This window comes from Pogona vitticeps, chromosome 5 (genome assembly GCF_051106095.1).
Source record: "Pogona vitticeps strain Pit_001003342236 chromosome 5, PviZW2.1, whole genome shotgun sequence".
Classification (NCBI taxonomy): Eukaryota; Metazoa; Chordata; class Lepidosauria; order Squamata; family Agamidae; genus Pogona; species Pogona vitticeps.
The window spans coordinates 88,674,378-88,694,253 of record NC_135787.1 but is presented as its reverse complement, the minus strand read 5'-3'; the positions used below and the strand labels follow the sequence as shown (position 1 = coordinate 88,694,253).

General features: G+C 40.0%; 1 protein-coding gene across 1 annotated transcript; it reads left to right on the top strand.

Annotated features, from left to right (window-relative positions):
- Positions 1-22: 22 nt before the first annotated feature.
- MED28 (mediator complex subunit 28) lies at positions 23-17,214 on the top strand. The gene is made up of 4 exons (XM_020809830.3): positions 23-236; positions 1,512-1,578; positions 7,713-7,825; positions 14,301-17,214. Exons 1-4 carry the CDS (start codon positions 57-59, stop codon positions 14,496-14,498), a joined length of 558 nt encoding a protein of 185 aa, XP_020665489.2. The 5' UTR covers positions 23-56; the 3' UTR covers positions 14,499-17,214.
- Positions 17,215-19,876: the final 2,662 nt, after the last annotated feature.

Sequence of the window (19,876 nt, the reverse complement as noted above, 5' to 3'; positions counted from 1 at the left end):
CTTCCGTTCAAGCGCGCTTCCGGAATAGCGACCTTCGCCCCCCCGTCTTGGTTGCTATGGCGGCCGGTTTGAGTGGGATGTTTGGGAACCAGGGCCCGGTCCCGCCCCCTCCGCCCCCTCCTCCGCCCCCAGTGGCCCCGGGTGGTCCGGGCCCAGCTGGGCTGCTTGCTCCGACTCCTGCGGGCCAGCGGAACCCCAGCAACACCCTCGTGGACGAACTGGAGGCTTCTTTCGAGGTGACCTGCGACGGCACGGGCGCGGTTGGACGGTGTTGCGAACCGGGCGGTGGCGGGGAGGCGAAGGGTTGCAGACCTAGGAAAGGTTGGACCTCTCTTCACCTTTGAGCGAGAGGCCTCCCTCCCCTTGAAGGTGGGAAAAAAACAGGAAAAGGGAGAATTTATTGTTGTTTGGACTTCTGTACCGCCCGCTTCTCATCTCCGCGCCGTCGCTTGCGGGGCAGGTAACGGCATAAAAGCGACAATGTTGCTATGGGTCGCAAAGAGGCTTGCGGCATTCTCATTTTCTTTGAGTGGGAACTTCCTAGAAAAATCGGTGGGGAGGCCTAGTCGACACTCTGCGGCAGCACCCCGTCCGGTCGCAGACATTGTTTTCTTTCCAAGTCACGTCTTGTTAATCGGGTTACTGTTTGGTTTTTTCCAGTCATCTTTGTTGGGGGGGGCGAGAAGGGAGACAGACTTGTAACAGTCTTAGAATATTGTCCACTTTCCGGAGGGCAGCCCTTATGATTCTGCTGCTGCTTCTGGAAGGCCAATATACTTGTGCTGGTGTCAGCTTCGTTAGTTTCCTCCACTGTGGTGTAGGAAAGTTTATGCCAGCCTTCCAGACGTTTTTGACTTTATCTCCCATAAGCCCCAAACAGCATGGCCTATGGCTCGGAATGCTAGAAGCTGTAGTCCAAAACATGGAGGGTGGTAGCTTGGCGTGGGCTGGCTTGTGATGTAACAAATGCATCAGTGTTTAAAATGCAGTTGTTGCTGCTGTATGCTTGTGGTAAATCTGTGGCATATTTGATTGCTCCTAGCCAAAAGGGGCCTGTGTGGTACAAATGGTTTAGGGGTGACTGACTTAGGGATAAAACCTCTGAAAGAATCACTGCAGGCATGTCTGTGATTGACAACTTAATCTCCATGATGTGCAAATTGGGCTACGCAGATTTGGAGAAATACTGTAGAATATGGCAAACATTTGCACTCTCATTTATGGGATTTTTTTTTGTTGATTTCTAATTGTTGCTTCAATATAATTATTCTGATGTTCAGCTCTGTGAGGGGCATCTTTTCATTCTTAACACTTTCTTGATTTGGGTAGTAAAACTACATGGGTATACTTTTAGATGGATAGATCCATGTGATTATTCAGTATTAGACTGTACTAATGGCAATCAAGAAGCTATAACCTCTTAATGGGATGTAACTTGAGTTTCCTCTGTTCACAGTGAATTCTAGGATGTCTGTATGGATGGATGTATATAATTTTTTCCTATTGCTTAGGCTTGCTTTGCTTCTCTTGTGAGTCAAGATTATGTGAATGGTACAGACCAAGAAGAGATTAGAACAGGTAAGCTTCTGTTACATTTTCTTTTTCATTTGGGATTTTATTTTATCTGTGCTACAGTATTTCCTTCTTCATTTTCTGTTTTTCATCTTATACAGATTTAACTTCTTTTATTTACAGAAGATAGAAGACGTCTTACTGATTTTTCTGTTTAAGACAGAAGTCTTGCGCACAGCATGGAAAATCCAAATCGTTAAATATAGGCTCAAATCCTATTTATGCCTATAGAAAGTGAACAGTGCAACTCACAGTACTTTGTTACTGCTAATTACTGAGTCTCTACTTGAATTTCTTGGTGTGTGCTAATCCAGTTGATGGCATGTACCTTGGAAATTAAGTATGGGCTTGTTATTTGCCATCAAGAAGTCTCTAGAAGTTATGCCATTTGCATTCTGCACGCATAACTATATAATAGGATTTTCTTTTTGTTTTTTACAGGTCACTTTCTGATTTTGGACACTCCACTGTTGTTTTTGTTAACAGTATACTTTAAAAAATTAACTTCAGTCTCATTTTTGTATTTTTTTAAGAAGGCAATGAGTGCATTATACTTTGGCCTAAATCCATTTGTTGATCATAAGTAAACACATACGTGGGGCTGCCCACTTCAACAGCTCTCAAATTCAGTGCCAGGTTGATTACAGGAGTAAGCAAATTCCATCATATTACTCAAATCCTGGCCTGACTGTGTTGGCTCCCTGTTAGTTCCCATGCCCAATTCAAGGTGCTGGTTTTGACCTACGTGGCCCTAAATGGTTTAAGAGCTAAATACTTGTCGGAACATCTCCTTCAAAAAACATCTACATGTATCACTCATTCTTCCAAGGCCTTGCTACTGAAGGTGGCCAGTCTGCAAGAAGGTCTCAGTGAGAAACCAGATCATCTCGATGGTGGCTCCATCTCTGTGGCACAAATACACCAGACTCTCATCCCACCAAGTATTCAAAAAGTTAAGGCATAACTCTGCAACTGCATTTAAGAGTATACTGCCATAAGCGAGGATTGAGTACCTATAACATCTTTCATTTTTTCTCTCTCTTCTAGTTGTTTATTTATTTTTATTTAATTACAGTATTTTTACTCTCCCTTCTCTTTAAAAAGACCACTAGATGGTTGTCAAAATTTTTCAATAAATAAACATTGCTGATTCCTAATAGAGCACAGCTGAGGAACCAAAAAAATGCGCCCCAAAACAAACAAACCCTCCCAAGACCCATCACAGCACAGAAACATAACCCCCCCAGCCAAAAACCACACTGCAAAAATACTCAGAACAGTTTTTAAAAAGTATAAAGGAGCACCTTACCTTAGCAGGCAGCCTCCTCGGATCACACACTCTCTAACTGCCGGGGCGAAAGAGCGACAGAAGCAGCCTGGTCGCCACCTACAGTTAGCTATTTGAATTTCCCACCCTTTCCCCTACCTTTTTGTGTTCGCAAGTCAAAGCAAAATTATGTGAATGGAGCTGCTCATAACTCAAAATGTTCATGGGTCATAAGTCAAGGCACCACTGTCTATATTAGTGGAATTTCCCAGTTATGTTCAAGGTAACAAAAAGAAAGGGTATTCATAGACAAGCAGATCAAAGCAAAAAGCTAACAGGGATTATTGAGGGAAGGGACAAATGTGTATACACAGAGAGAGAGAGGTCAATGGCACTTTGAGAGGTGCCTCTCTCTCTCTCTCTCTCTCTCTCTCTCTCTCTCTCTCTGACAAAATTAATCGAAGTGATGTCTATGTGGCAGGATAAAAGAAAAGTAAGGAACTCAATGCAGCCTCCCCAGTAACCCGGGCCAATTATAGGGTTGCACCGTTATTTGTGGGTCTTTGTTTTTTATTTGCATCTTGCTATTTGCATTGCCTCACACAATGAACATTACATATATTTCTATATGAAAGTCATCAAAACACCTCCTCCCAGTTAGAGAAGGACCCATTAATCTTCATCATCTGAGTATGATTCTGTAGCCAATTGTGTATCCACCTGACATTTGAACTATTCAGCCCACACCTACTTAGTTTGCTAATCAGGAGATCATGGGGCACTGTCAAAAGCTGTGCTGAAGTCAAGATATACTACATCTGCAGCATTCCCTCTGCCTATCTGGGAGGTGACCTGATCAAAAAATGAGATCAGATTAGTTTGGCAGGATTTGTTCTTGGCAACTCCATGTTGGCTTCTAGTTATTTGTGGCGAACACCCTAAGATATGCATTGTAATTATGAATTATTCATGGTATATGTTAATGTGGTTAAGAGTTGGGGCCGAGAGAGATGTTAAAAGGTGGAGCCTGAGAGGAGTAGTTAAGTCGGTTAAGTGAGAGTCAGGGAGAGTCTGTGTTAGGAATCTGAGAGAAAAGGATAGTTTGGGGTCTGAGGAGTGATTAGTCTGAGTGGAAACTGTGACAATTACTATAGAAGGTTAATATTGAAGCTTGATGAAATTTGAAGATTGTGCCAATGAATTGTTCCAGAAACCGACTGTAATCAATAAACCTGTTCTATTAAAAAGTCAGTACTGAATGGACATTCATCTTTTCTAAGTAAACTATGTTGATAAGGAGATCAACTGGTGGCAGTGTGTCAAGAGGTGTTTTGATTTGCCTTTGTGAGCTCTGTGTTTGGGAAGACAAACAGGGGCCATGAGAGCAAAAGTCACATTATTACTGCCTTGTTTTCTAGGTGCTTGCACAATGACTGGTTTATGATCTGTTCCAGAATTTTGCCTGGGATTGCTGTCGTGGTTACTGGCCTGTGGTTCCCAGGTTCCTCTTTTTTGCCCGTTTTGAATATAGGGACATTATTAGTCCTGCTCCAATCCTCTGGCACCTCACCCATTTCCCATGATTTCATAAAAGTAATGGATAGCGTTTCTGAGAGTTTCTCAGCCAGTTCCTTTAGTATTCTCAGATTCAGTTCATCCGACCCTGGAGATTTGAACTCGTTCAAGATGGTAAGGTATTCTTTGACTATTAGTTTATCTATCTCCAGCTGCAATCGTGTCCCACCCACTTGCATTTCCAATTTGTTTGGAAGTTCATTGTCTTATGGGAAAAGACTGAACTAACATAGGAATTGAGCATCTCTGCCTTTTCTTTGTCTTCTGTTACCATTTTCTCCATCTCCATTGTGGAGCTGTGCCACTATGTCTTTTCTTTGTCTTTTGCTACTCACATACCCGAAGAATGCCTTTTTATTGCTTTTAATGACTCTAGCTAACCTCAGCTCATTCTCAGCTTTTGCCCTCCGAATGCCACCCCTGCATTTCCTTGCTACTTTTCCGTACTCATTCTTGGTGGCCTGGCCTTCTTTTCACTTCCTGTACCTGTCTTTTTTGGGGGGGGTTAGGTCCTTTGTGAGCTTTTTGTGAAGCCACACTGGCCTTTTTTGCCACCTTGCCCCTTTTTCTCTTGTTGGAATTGTTTGGAGTTTTGTCTTTAGAATTTCTGTCTTAAAAATCTCTCACCCTTCTTGGACTCCTTTTCTTGTAGGATCTCCTGCAATGGGACCTTACTTATCCTTGTTCTGAGATTATTAAAAGTGGCTTTTTAAAAATCCAGCAGACCTCTGTGGTTACACTCTGATTTCGTTTCCTTTGAAACTGAGAATTCTAGAAGGACATAGTTCCCCTTACTGCCATTTCCCCCACCAACTCATTTCTGTTGGTCAGAATCGAGTCAAGGATAGCAAACCCTCTAGTTTCTTTCACCACTTTTTGTAGGAGAAAATTATCAGCCACAAAAGCCAGGAATTTCTTGGAAGGGCTATACTTGGCAGAAATTGCCTCCCAACATATATCTGGATAATTGAAATCTCCGATCACTATTACTTCATGTCTCTTTGACCCTGCAATTCGTTTTTCAAAAATTTTGTCTGCTTCCTCTCTTTGATTGGGTGGTCAGTAGTAGACTCCAAATGCCAAGTTCCTTTTGTTTTTTCCCCCAGCTCGATTGATTCAGATGCTCTCGATGGGACAGCCAATTTTCTTCTGTATTTCTGTGCAGAAATGTGTATTTTTGACATATACCGCGACTCCACGTCCCTTTTAATATTCTTTGTTCTTTAGTACTAGTGTAGTAGTAATGGGAGATTTCAGTTATCCTGATATCTGTTAGGAAGCACTAAGGGGAACTCTAGGCAAGAGTGACCATGTTCTACTCTGTTTTCCTGAAAATAAGACCTGATTTGAAAATAAGCCCTACTATGATTTTTAGGATGCTTGTAATATAAACCCTACCCCCAAAAATAAGACCTAGTTAAATGAAACCCCAACCTCCACCATTGTGCAGCAACCCAAAAATGACATGACTGCATTTGAATAAATGTAGGTTGTTGTACATGACAAAAAAATCCCCTGAAAATAAGCCTAATGCATTTTTGGAGCAAAAATTAATATAAGACTTTATCTTGTTTTCGAGGAAACAAGGTACTAGAATTCTTGATTTCAAAGAAGATTTCACACTGGATTTTTAAAAAGCCCAGAACAAGGATAAGTAAGGTCCCATGGCAGGAGATCCTAACAAGTAAAGGAGTCCAAGAAGAGTGGGAGCATTTTTAAAAAAGGAAATTCTAAAGGCACAGCTGCAAACACTTCTAACAAGAAAAAAGGTGGGAAACAGCAAAAATAGGCCAGTGTGGTTTCACAGAAAGTTCAGACAGGACCTGGAAACAAAAAAGGACATGTCTAGGAAATGGAAAAGAGGCCAGGCCACAAAGGAAGAGTAAACAACTAGCAAGGAATTGCAGGGTTGGTATTCTGAGGGCAAAAGCTGAGAATGAGCTGAGGTTAGCTAGAAAAATCAAAAGCATCAAAAAAAAAGCATTTTTCACATATGTGTGTAGCAAAAGAGAAGAGAAGAGTGTCTCAGTGACTCAATTGAGATGGAAAAATGATAACAGAAGAAAAGGCAGAAGTGCTCCATTCCTATTTTAGCTCAGTCTCTTCCCAAAGGACAGACTGTGACCCTTCAGACAAATGTGTAGTGCAAGCAAAGGGGCAGGATTGTAGCTGGAGATTGATAAACAAATAACTTACTACCTTGACCAAATTCAAATCTCCAGGTGCAGAGGAATAGCATCTAAGAATATTGAAGGAACTAGCCAAAGATCTCTCAGAACCATTGTCCATTTTCTTGACATCATGAGAAATGGGTAAGATGCTAAACCCTTCAACTTCTCTGTTCTACTACTTCAGAATCATTATCACTAGTGGTTTTTCTTTGTTGCTCTGCTCTCGCTCCTCTGTTGAAGGGGTTGTTTTCCTCTCTCAGTCTTGGGGATCTTGGGGTTGGGCTCACCTCTTGCTCCATGGACGAGGGACGACGCTCTCGCAGTGACTTTGTCTACCCTGCCATCTTTCTCACAATCGCAAGCCAAATATAAGCCAACAGTGCAAAAATGGCAAATGCTATTTTAGGCTGCGTTAACAGAATTATAGTCTCCAAATCCTGTGATGTACTAGTCCCCGTCTATTCAACACTGGTTAGGCCTCACCTTTAATTCTGTATCCAGTTCTGGACACTGCACTCCAAGAAGGATGCTGACAAATTGGAACAAGTTCAGAGGAGGGCAACATGGGTGATCAGGGGGCTGGAAACCAAGCCTTATGAGGAAAGGCTGAAAGAACTCGGCATGTTTAACCTTGAGAAAAGAAGGCTTGGGGGAGATATGATAGCACTTTTCAAATACTTGAAAGGCTGTCATTCAGAGTAGGGGCACAATCTGTTCTCAATCATTCCGCGCAGGACACGGAACAGTGGGCTCAAGTTACAGCAAGCCAGATTTCAGTTGAATATGAGGAAAAACTTCCTGTTAGAGCAGTGTGGCACAGGAACCAGTTACCCTCAGAGGTGGTGAGTGCTTCAACCCTGGAGGCATTCAGGAGAAATTAGACAACCACTTGGCAGATATTCTTTGATTTCTGTTCCTGCATTGAGGAGGGGTTTGGACTTGATGGCCTCATAGGCCTCTTCCAAAGTCATAATTCTACGTGAATTGAATTGATTCACCGGGATAAGCAGTGGGATTTAGGCCATGAACTTTGTTTGTTCCTCCCTAACTTATTTTGTAAAGCTACCATCTTGTTCTGCTCTTAATGGTAAACATTGTTTTAAAATGTTGCTTTTTCTGTGTATTAGGTGTTGACCAATGTATCCAGAAGTTTTTAGATGTTGCACGGCAGACAGAGTGCTTTTTTCTACAGAAAAGGTTACAGCTATCTGTCCAGAAACCAGAACAGGTAATTAAAGAAGTAAGTAATGTAACTTTCTTTATACTTTTAAGTTTGAGCCCCTGATCTGTAATAGACTGTGAAAGTGGTAGGAGTGCACTACATAGTACTTGGGTTTAAAAGACTCACTAGAATTTGAGTAGGTTAAATTTAGGTAGGAGTTTTATATGTGTGTTTAAGATTATAGCTGTAGTGTCATTGCCACTTTGAGCCTTAATTAGAAAGGAATATGTAGAATAAAGATACTTTTAATGAACAAATAGTGCCTGAATCCAGTATTGGACTGGAGAATCTGAGCCAATATTATTGGTAGTTCTAACTAGGGATGGAATTTTCAGAAGAAAAGAATTCCTACTCACATAATTCAGCAAGAATCCCCCAGGCCTACTTACGGCAATAAAAGCACTCAGATTGGCAAGTGGTATAGCTTCTTATTGTCCTGCCATTCCTGTAACGATTCTATTGACCAGAAAGAAACTCACTGCAATATATGAATTGTGAGGATTCCTTGTGACTTGCAAAGGTTTGTGTGAGGACTGCCTCCACTGAAACTTGGCCTCCCATGAACCTTCATGAGTCACAGGGAATCCTTGTGACTCAAACACTGCAGCAGGGTGCTTTTCTTGCCTCTAAGCAAGAACAGCAAGGAGGTAAGAGGGCTGCTCTGCCTCTTGATGGTTAGACAGCTTTTACTTGCATAGTTTGGCCTGGGGGGGGGTGAAGTTTCATGCAATTAAGGGAGTAGAATTTATTTATTTCCAAAATCGCTCCCTAGACCTGCTGCATTTTGGATCTGTTGAAATTCGCTGACCCTTTCCGTTGGCAGCCCCACATAGAGCACATTACAGTAACCCACCCAGGAAATAACTAGGGCATGTATCACAGTGGCCAGATCAAATGTAGCTAGCACACTAGTTTTAATTGTGTAGCTGCTCTCCTGGCTACCTCTGAGACCTGGGCATCCAGATTCAGGGATCAATCCAGGTGCACCCCCAAACTTTTCTTTTTTCAATGGGGGTGTAATCCCATCCAGTACTGGCTCCATTCTTATTCCTTGGATCTGCCTTTCAACTAACTAGGCACACCTGTCTTGTCTGGATTAAGTTTCAATTTATTCACCCTCATCCAATCTATAACTGATACCAAACAATCATCTAGAGCCAAAGTAGCTTCCTCAGATTTAGGTGGCAAGGAGAGGTAGAGTTGGGTGTCATCTGCATATTGGTGACACTGAACCCCAAAACTCTAGATAATCTCTCCCAGTGGTTTCATGTGGATAGGAGACAAAACAGAACCTTGAGGACTCCACAGGTCAGCAGCCATGATTTTGAACAGACGTCCCCCAGCACCGCCTTTGAATTCTCTCCTCCAGGAAGGACTGGATCCACCATAAAACAGTGCCCCCAAATCCCATTCCAGAAAGATGGGTCAGGAGGATATTGTGGTCAATAGTATTGAAAGCCGCTGAGGTCTAGCAAAAACCAACAGGGACACAGATTCCCTATCCAGTTCCCTTTTTAGGGAACAGCTGTCTCTATCCCATAACCAGGCCTGAAGCCAGATTGAAATGGGTCTAGATCAGGGGTCTCAAACATGCGGCCCGGGGGCCATTTGCTGCCCACCAGATAATAGTTTGTGGCCCCCGCCTTGCTTGCCCCCCTGAAGCGCCCACACATCCTCTGCTGTCAAGAGTCAAAAAAGCCTCCCCTCGCTTGCTGGCTCTCTCCCAAGACAGCACCTCTTGCACCCTCCATCCGGAACTGCAGCCTGCACTTAATTTGTGATCTCAACACTATCATTCTTTTATCATCCTTAATCTCAAAGTCCCAGCATACTGTCTCAAATGAAATCAGGAAAGATTCAGGGCAATCTCCTTTCCTATATTGGGGAAATTTCTTTAGGTCAATTTTTGAGATATTTCCCTCACTAGTGTTGTTATTATTGTCATTTTTTGAGCAGCTAATTCTAATTATTTCATCTGTATTTGAAATTCCATTTCCCTTTCTCTTAATTCTATTTGTCTTTTTTCTTGCTCAAATGCCATTTGTCCGGCCTTTTCTCCATAATCTCTAATTCCTTGAGCTGTAGCTTTTTAGCTTTCTCTTCAGCCCTGGCTTTCCCCCTAATTTCCATTTTTTCCCCTCTGAGTCTATGCTCCCGTTCTAGTTTCCATTTCTCCAGATCTAGGGAGCTTAGAACACTCCCTCTCTCTGAGGCACCCTCATCAGTCTCCTCCTGTTCCACTGGAGCTACAGGGTCTCCATTTCTGTCCACTTCCTGAGATAAACTTTGTGCCTCTTAAGGATCAATTTCCTTCAATACTGGCTTTTTAGTTCTGTTGGGTGGCATATTTATGTACTTTCCTAATAGGAGCTGGTTTCTGTTGCTTAGTCAGGCCTTTTAAAAAACAAAACAAAACCAAAAAAACACACACACAGAAACACTTTTACTGCTGTTTTATTTTCCCAGTATTTTTCTGGGGTACTATGTAGTTCTCAATCGGCAGTTAAAGATGGCTACACTTTATCTGGCCTCATGCTATCTCTGATGATTCTTGGTCTGAGACAACCTTCTTACCTCCAGACACAAAATAAATTCTATCTTCAAGCCCCTGCTTTTAATTTTCCTATCACCTCAGATCCGATCTGACCCTGGCTTCCACTTTTTATCCATGAATAGGTTCCCTTATATCTCAGTGCTCCCTTATATCTCAGAGCCTTGGATTTCAAGCTAACCCACTGGGTCTTTTCAAATCCTGAAGTAACAAAATTTTTTTCCCTATCTTTAGTTCCCCCAGATCTGCGTTCAGAAGCCCCGCCACTAAGCTTTTTCCCAAAAGCTCTAGCAGGCCACCCACTTTTTCACCACAGACCTCTGACTAAAAGATACCCACGACTCCAGAAAATTCACTTTTTAAATGTATTTTATTATTTTTTATGGCATACATATCTATAACAAACGACAGAAATACCTACAAAACAATAACACATGAAACTAATAAAACATACAAGACTAGTAAGACAAACATATAGGCGGGGAGGTATTTCCCATACCAGCTTATCTATTATATAGATTCTGACTACAGAAGTAATATATCTGTGTGCATCTGCACATATTATATTCCATATCACTATTTTATATATCTAATTAAGTATCTAAACATCCTAAATTTATAATAATTTTTTTAAAATTCCCTCATCTGCATTTCCATCCATCTGTCTCTCATCATATCCATCATGATATCCTCACAGGCCTATTCATTCCTCGATGGTCTCCATCCTTATATACAGAAAACTCTGTATCTCATCTTTTCAGCATAATCACTCCTATGGTTCACACATATTTGATATTTCCATATACATACCTTAGAGTAAAACATCCAATATTATTATTCATCATCATTTCTAAATCACATACACTTGTCTAACCTTAAATTCCATATCAGGCCAAATTTGCTTATAGTATAGTGTATTAGTCATGTTGCTTTATATATTAATTATATATTAGTTATATCTATCTTAAACCAATTGACTTCTATTATTTATTCAGCAAGTAACTTCCTCCTTTCTGGTTTCTATTTATCAGCTCCAGTGTCATCAAACCGGGATTGGCTTTCTAATCTTGTCAACATTGTCAGTATTATGGTCACACATATTTAATGTCTCAATATACATGCCTCACAAACAAAGTGTTTTCCAGTTTTGAAATGCCATCTATAATATTTTTTTAAACATTTTCTATGCGGTTGACTAATTTTGGTCCCAATGTAGTCAGTATTCTGGTTTTGGAGCAACATAGTATGTGATCTCTGGTCATAAATTCCTGCCCTCAGCTTTGCCCATCCCTCCCCCTCTGCATTCTTTCTTTTCGGAACAGTCTTGAAAAAATTCTCCCCCGCCCCCCCTTTTGTCTTTTTTTGTCATCCTTTGAAGAAAAGGAGTCTTTCTTCTCTCTCTCTTCAGATCGCACAGATTCCTCGCCTGTCTCTGACGACGGTGGCTGTTTCTCCGGAATTGAAGACTGTTCATTAAAGATCTGATTAAGCAGTTTCTCCTTGCTTTCGATCTTTTCATGCAAAGCATTTTCAAATGATTTATTATGTTACTTTGACATTCTTGAACAAGTTCCTTGATATGAATCATTGCCAGTTGCGATGATAAATCTCCCCCACCTTCCATGGCCGTAGCAGTCAGCAGATTAGTTACTCAAATTTCCCACATGATTTTTAGCTAGTCGGCACTTAAAGTCTTACGAGAGGGGGCTCCATGGATGTTATTTGATTTACAGATCACCTTGTAGTCAGATACAGAGTCACTTAGATTAAATTTGGCGGAACGCCTGCTTCCACCAAGGTCTACCCGGATCACCCGCACGAGTCAGGAGGTGAGGCTGAGGAGCCTGACGCCGAGAAAGGCCCGGAAGGAGAAGACACGAAACCGGGCCTTCTCGGCAGTGGCTCCTCGCCTCTAGAACAATCTCCCTCTGGAGATTTGCGTGGCCCCTACGCTGGGCATCTTTAAAACTCAATTGAAAACATGGTTGTTTATTCAGGCCTTCCCTCCAGCCAACTCTTGATTTTTAAATTTTTTTCTCTTACTTTTCCCTATCCTTTATTTCATTGTAGTTATTACTGAATTGTCACGTACTTACCTGTGTTTTATTGTTTAATTTTGTATTGGAAGCCACCTAGAGTGGTCTGGTAGTCCAGATAGGTGGGTTATTATTATTATTATTATTATTATTATTATTATTATTATTATTATTATTATTATTATTATTATTATTATTATTATTATTATTATTATTATTATTATTATTATTATTATTATTATTAATAATAATAATAATAATAATAATAATAATAATAATAATAATAATAATAATAATAATAATAATAATAATAATAATAATAATAATAATAATAAAAAAAAAAAATTATGTAGAGTCATTTAGAGTTCTTAAGTCCTGACTTTATAAATTTATGAGAAGCCAGTTTCTCTGGGAGGGATTAGAGAGAAAAAGAGCAAGTTGGTTTCGTTTCCGAGCTGTGGCGTAGTAAAGAAAACTCCGATTTACAGGCATCAACAAGGTTATGCCACTTGAGATCTCCTTATCAACTTTCAAATAGCAGATTTGGTCTTTTACTTGCTGTAGCTTAGCAGCAGATCGTTAATCTCTGTTCTGCAGTCAGATAATAAATTTCAAAACCTCCCCATTCCAAGCAGCTAACTCACCATCATGGCGACTTCACGAGACAGATTGCGTGTAGGAAGGGAACTCTTCCAAAAAACAGACTGCCATCTGAAATTCGGTGGTTCCAAGGCCCCCACTTGCTAACAAGTCCCACTCCCCGGTGGAACTTGCCCCCCCTTCTCCGGGGGGGTGTCTCTGACTCGGAGTAAAACCCAGGGGAATCCAGAGCCCTGGAATTTCCCCTGTTCTCGCTCTCGTTGCTCCTCCCTCCCCAGAAAATTCACTTTTAAACATTAGTTTCACTGGATTATTTGGTATCCTGCTGCGGGACACCAATTGTAGCGTTCGCCCTTGTGGCCCCTGCTTCTCCTTCTGTCACAAAGGGTCACATGTTTTCCTCTCGCTGCCACAGTGGATTACCTCAATCCACAGTATAAATGATGTTTGTCAGGACACTTGTAAACACAAACAGAACTTATTTGTTGAAATGAAGCAGATTGAATAATAACAGAAGTCCTTCAGATACACATTATACACAAGCAAACCATTAACAGTTCTCTCAGTACATACTTCTTTTCCCCTGCAATGTCATTACCACCTTCTCTACCTATTTTTTCTAACCAGCCTGATTACTCAGTATTTGTTCCCCCTCTCTCTGACTAACCAGCCCTTATCTCTGACTCCTCCTTCTCCCACCAAACCTCATATAGCTGCTGACTTTGTCTCTCCAGTTCTGTCATAGGCTCATGCAAATCAGCTCATGACTATGAATAGCAAGAGTGACATGGGGCAATTGTCACAAACACTTTATGTTAATGCATTTTGTAAAGAAGATTGAAGTAGGAGTAAATATGTGTTGGAAGAAAATTAATGCCTCTTTGGAGTTTGAAAATACTGAGCTGTCTGCTGTAAACATTCATCCACCTAGCTTGTTCCACTACTCTTTCCAGTAAAGTTTTTTCCCCGTTTGGATAAAACTTATGAAAGATTCACTTCAGGCGTGTCTGTATAGTGGTTAGTGCATTAGAGAGGCAAGCTGTATCTTATAAAATTGTATGAAGTATATTGTTTAGAGATAGGATATGTTTTTCCAAGGCAAATATTGATAACATTTATTAAAATGGCTGTTACTAGGAAGATAACGAGTTACAGGTGTGCAACTGCAAAGACTTGTCAGTAAATGTACCCTCCACTCCTATTTTAACACTACACAAAGAGTAACTTTTTAGGAGCAGTATTTTTAGTTCTTAAAAATTCATAGCGTTTAAGATTAAGCAGAAAAACCTGTCTTACTCCTCTGCAGGATGTTTCTGAACTGAGAAATGAATTGCAGAGGAAAGAAGCACTGATCCAGAAGCACTTGGGTAAACTGCGACACTGGCAGCAGGTTTTGGAAGACATCAATATGCAGCACAAAAAACCTGTTGAAATGCCTCAAGGACCTTTAGCGTATTTAGAGCAGGCTTCAGCTAATATACCTGCACCACTTAAGCAAACATGAATAAAAATATACTTTGAATGGTGAAATGACTTTTGCTAGACCAAGGAGTGTGGTTTTAAAAAGCTTTGTACTGTCTGATGTAATTTTTATAGATATTTTTTAAATGATGTGAAGATGCATAAAATGAGAACACCATCTGCCTTTATTCGGGTTTATTGTATTTATATTAATCATTTCAGCCAACCAAAGCATGATAATGCAAACTGAAAACAAAATTTTCTGCTTTGTGATATTAAAAATGTTTTGTTGAAAAAGCAGGAAGGAACTTTTTCTCTGTTACATGGGTTTCTCTTTACTGTAGTACTGAATAAGCAAGATTTAAAAGAAAAAGTCACATGTGTTCCACAGATGTTGATTGATCTGTGGAACAAAATATTGGCTGAGATTCAAAGGGCTACTTCAGAATACACATCAGAGCCTGAGTACCTTAGTCAAATTCTTGGCCTTTTGAGTATTAGACCTGTTTCCTGGTAAGTTACTTTTTTTAAAAAAGTGAGTTCGTCAGGAACATAAAGGGATGGGGACTGTGGTGAAAAGCAAGCAAGCATTTGAATGTGGCTAAAGTAGACCTTTGGATTTCTGCAAATATTTTGTTCGAAACCATGTTTTAGCACTTTTCTTCTGCTTCTACTACCCTTGATGGTCTAAGACACTGAATAAAGAGCTCTATAGAGTACACCCTCCAATAGTCTCTCTCCCTCAGATCCCAATGCCAGACTTTTCCACTTTCTTCATATTTATTTTTTCCTCTGTCAAGCCTTTTTTTTGTCTTGCTCTGGGTAACATGTTGCTCATAATTGTTTCAGCTTAGCTGTTCAAAATTCTTGTTATATAATGATAGAACAGAAAATATCCATGAGAAATATGTAGCTAACTTGGATTGCTTTTATTTTCTGTCATTTTCTGCGTATTGCAAACTACTTTCTGAATACTTTAAAACAACAAATATTTAATAATGCATCAATAAATCAATGTCTGTTTATGTGCTATCAAGTCACTTCCAACTTATGGTAATCTTAATAGTATTTTTCAGGTGTGTGAGATGGACAAAGAATGGTTTATTACTGCCAGCCCCCCCCCCCAAGTTTCTGTAGACAAAATGGGGATTTGAACCCACATCTCCCAAATCGTAGTCTGACACTTTTATCTGCACAGCATGGGCTGTCAATGTCTTATCTAACTTTTTTAAATGTTATCAACAAGTGGGCTGTTAGTAGAGCTAATTTTTATTATCATGTGATAGCAAATTGGTTTTAAATACACAGAAACCTTTGGCATGTTTTATTCCCTTGACACACAGACTTTTTCTTTCTTCCAAGTACATTGTTTCGTTGCAAATATTAACAAAAATCTGGCATTCAAAGAATTTCCTAACCTTGCAATGTGTAGTGTGAATAAGTGAAAGGATACATTGAAGGAGAGATACCTATCATTTCAATAATTAAAGGGAGAAGGGCAGTTTATGGTGGTATGAAGAGCCATGAGGAGGATGTTACTTGGGATTTCTTCCATATAATATTAAAATATTACATGTGACACTGAAGATTTATTTTACATGGATTCAGTATTTACACTTCTATAAGATGGTGTAGTAGTGATGTTTGAACAATTGCCCAGAACCTAATCTTAGTTCTAGCCAAATTAGCTGCTACTGTAATGGGAAGATTCTGTTCTAAAGGGGATGAGGCTTATCTTTCCTTAAGGCAGGACAATGTTCAGCTTTTCTCCATCAGTGTAACACAGATGGGATACTTTGCATCTGTAGAATTTACTATCCTCATCATTCATAAAGGCACATGGAGTTTTCCAAGCAACAGACCTGACCCTGATGTGTACTCATGACAAGGTTAATATTAATTAATTCATTTAAAAATAAATAAAAATATAAATGTAACCTTCATGCATTATTAGAGCAAAATAAATACCGTCTAAGCAACTAATTTCCACATCACCTGCTTACAAATATTCCAACTCCAAGTGCTCTAAAACAGTGGTTCTTAACCTTTGTTACTCAGATGCTTTTGAACTGCAACTCCCAGAAACCCCAGCCAGCACAGTTGGTGGTGAAGGCTTCTGGGAGTTGCAGTCCAAAACTCCTGAGTAACCCAAGGTTAAGAACCAGTGCTCTAAAGAACAATTTACATAGATTGATGAAAAGCATTATGATCATAATGACAAGTGTATAGAAAGTAGCTCAAGTAAGGAAAGCAAAAATGTTTACCAGAGGCAGATTACCTGAAATACCTTTCCTATGTAACCCCTGGCAAAAGTTCTCAGAGTTTTCAGTGCATTCTGTTTAAAGTCTAATGTTGGCCTTTATAACTGATGTTGGAACTCTGATCCATTAAGGACCATAAACTCCTGCATGACTCTGCCTCTATGTTATGGTATAACTTGAAAGTTCTTTCCTAGGATCGGGTAGTATCAGATCAAGTGGGTAACCTTTTCAGAGGTGTTAATTCAGCTTTGATTTTTTTCCTCAGAGACACTTGTCTGATATGAAGTCTGTCATCTTTTCAACACTTGGCAAAGTACTTTCTATTGTCTCATGCATTTTGGCTTCCTGTCTTCTTTTGGTGCTTTTTTCAGGTGTGTTGTATATGTTATATGTTGCACTGCCCAAGCATGTTCTGTTTTAATTTACTGTTTATATGATTACATTGCTCTGGAAATCTTATGGGACTGAAGTTAACAGAAATAAATGCTTATGAATGTTCTTTAAGACTGGTAATCTGTAGTGCCAAACACTTGATGAATACAGTGGTGCCTCACAAAACGAATGCCTCGCGGGACAAAAAACCTACAAGACGAATGGTTTTTGTGATCGCTGTGGTGCCTCGCAAAATGGCTTCTTCTATGGCTGTGCTTCGCAAGACGAATGTTTTTCGAAAGACCGATGCCTCGCAAGATGAATGAATTATTTTCGCCTTGCGAGGTGCATTCCTATGGGAAACCACTTTTCGCAAGACAAAAATTTCGCAAGACAGCGCTACTCGTGGAATGAATTACTTTCGTCTTATGAGGCACCACTGTATTAGAGTTTATTTGTAATACATCAGATATATTTAAATACGTTATCACTGATTTCCCACTCTTCCTTTTAAAGCTCAAATAATAAACACTTCACGTTTGATTATGTTCTACAAACCCTAATCTCTGCTACAGAACAGTGATGTTTCTCATGATATGGAAATAACTGAAGAGACATGTTTCTGAGTCCAGAAACATGTTGACTTTGAATGTGCTAATTATCTGAATCTGTCAACAGATGAACTGGCCGAATTAATTGAGGCTTACAACTGGGATAAAAAGAACTAAATATTAAGTGACCATTTCACATTTCTCTACATGCAAAACATTTTGTGTCAATTCATGCTAAGATCTCATGTCAGACTATGGTTTGCTGTAACCATGGTAGATCATGCAAACCATGGTTTGAGGTCCTAGAAGTAAACTATAGTAACATCTTTGGGAGTTTCTTGTCTGCTTTCATTTTCATACCCACTCAGCAATTAGGTTCCTTAATTTATGCCTGTTTCTGTGCTGTTTTATTGTTGAAGTTAACATGAAATCAGGTCCAAAGACCTTACTAGATTTTCTTCATGCAAAGATCAAACATACCTAGAATGATTTCTGGGTAACTTTTTGTTTGAAGTATATTTTTTTGAATAACTGAAATGTTTTAAAATACTGGAGCAATAGCAGTCTACTCCAGTATTTTAAACCACTTAAACTACTAATAATATTCAGGAAATACCAGATTTGTGTTTTATTTCTCCCAGGAAAAATGGCACAGCAAGGGGAAGATCAGCATGGCCTCAACCTTTGCCAGAGAAGATGCAACTGCACGTTGCTGGTTCTATTCCCCTTGCTAGAAGGAGCATTTCTCTAATTGCTAGTTGCCTTAGGACTGCAGAAGAGGAAACATTTTTGCTGTTACTGGGGTCTGATGTAGCGTTGGTGTATCCTGCCTTAATTGACAGCTGTGATATAGCAGTTAAAGAGTAAATGCATAAATAATGATTGCATAGTTCATCAGTCCAAAAACATCCTTCCAGAACATAAGATTATTTAAATATGGTTTGGCTTCATGCATACACTAAACTTTATTTTTTAGATTTGTATCTTGCCTTTCCTTCAGTAAGCACAAGGTGGTATACATGGCTTGCTTGTCTCTATCTTCACAACAACCCAGTATGGTAAGCAAGGTAGAAGAATATAATTGTCTCACTTTTTTTTTTCCTAGCCAAATGAAGATTTAAAGGTTTCCAAAGTCTTAGCCATCTGCTAATAACAACATTACACTGGCTTCAACTTTATATGCTGCAATATTCCAGAAAGCAAATATCACAAGACTAAGAAGGAGCACCTGGATGTTCAGTTTCTCTTCAAAAGTGATACAATAAATTCTGAAGACAAGTTTTAAATAAGCACAGGTTTAATGTGATCTTGTTTCTGCAAGTTCCTTCCTTCCTTGAATTTAAAGAACTGAATTCTTTTTAAAGTGTCTGAATGATTCAACATTCTTAAAGTATGTATGTGTATACAGCAATACTAGATGGCTTGTTCTTGCTGGGTGAGCAGTCCCTCAATGCATTAGATGTACAATATAGGAGTAATTCTTGATGCAACCCTGTTACTGACCTCATAGGGAGCTGTTCCTGCACTGGAATAACCTGGCAACCGTAGTCTATGCTCTGATGATTTTCTTGCCAACAAAGGTCCGCATAGTCAAACCTATCGTTTTTCCAGTAGCGATGTATGGAAGTGAGAGCTGGACCATAAAGAAGGTTGACCACTGAAGAATTGATGCTTTTGGATTGTGGTGCTGGAGGAGACTCTTGAGAGTCCCCTGGACTTCAGGGAGATCAAACGTATCCATTCCGAAGGAAATCAACCCTGAGTGCTCACTGGAAGGACAGATCCTGAAGCTGAGGCTTCAATACTTTGGCCTTGTCATGGGAAGAGAAATCTCCCTGGAAAAGACTCTGATGTTGGGAAAGAGTGAAGGCAAGAGGAGAAGGGGACAACAGAGGATGAGATTGTTGGACAGTGTCATCGAAGCTACTGTCAACACCAGGGTCTTCTAAAAGATCACCTGATGGTCGAACAAAGAGGTTCTAGGCATAAGTGTACTAAAACAGTGAGCAGAGTCCGGGTAACCCAGCCAGGCAGTACCACTTACCCTTTTCCCAAATCTGTTCTAATGAGCAGTTAAAAGAAAAAACAAAGATAGAAGTCATGAGTTTTGGAGTCTGCCAAGACAAACGAAACTCAGATCAAAAAGGACTCAAGTAACACCTTATTGGAAGCCGCCCAGAGTGGTCGACCAGACCAGATGGGCAGGATATAAATCAAATAAATAAATTAATTAATAA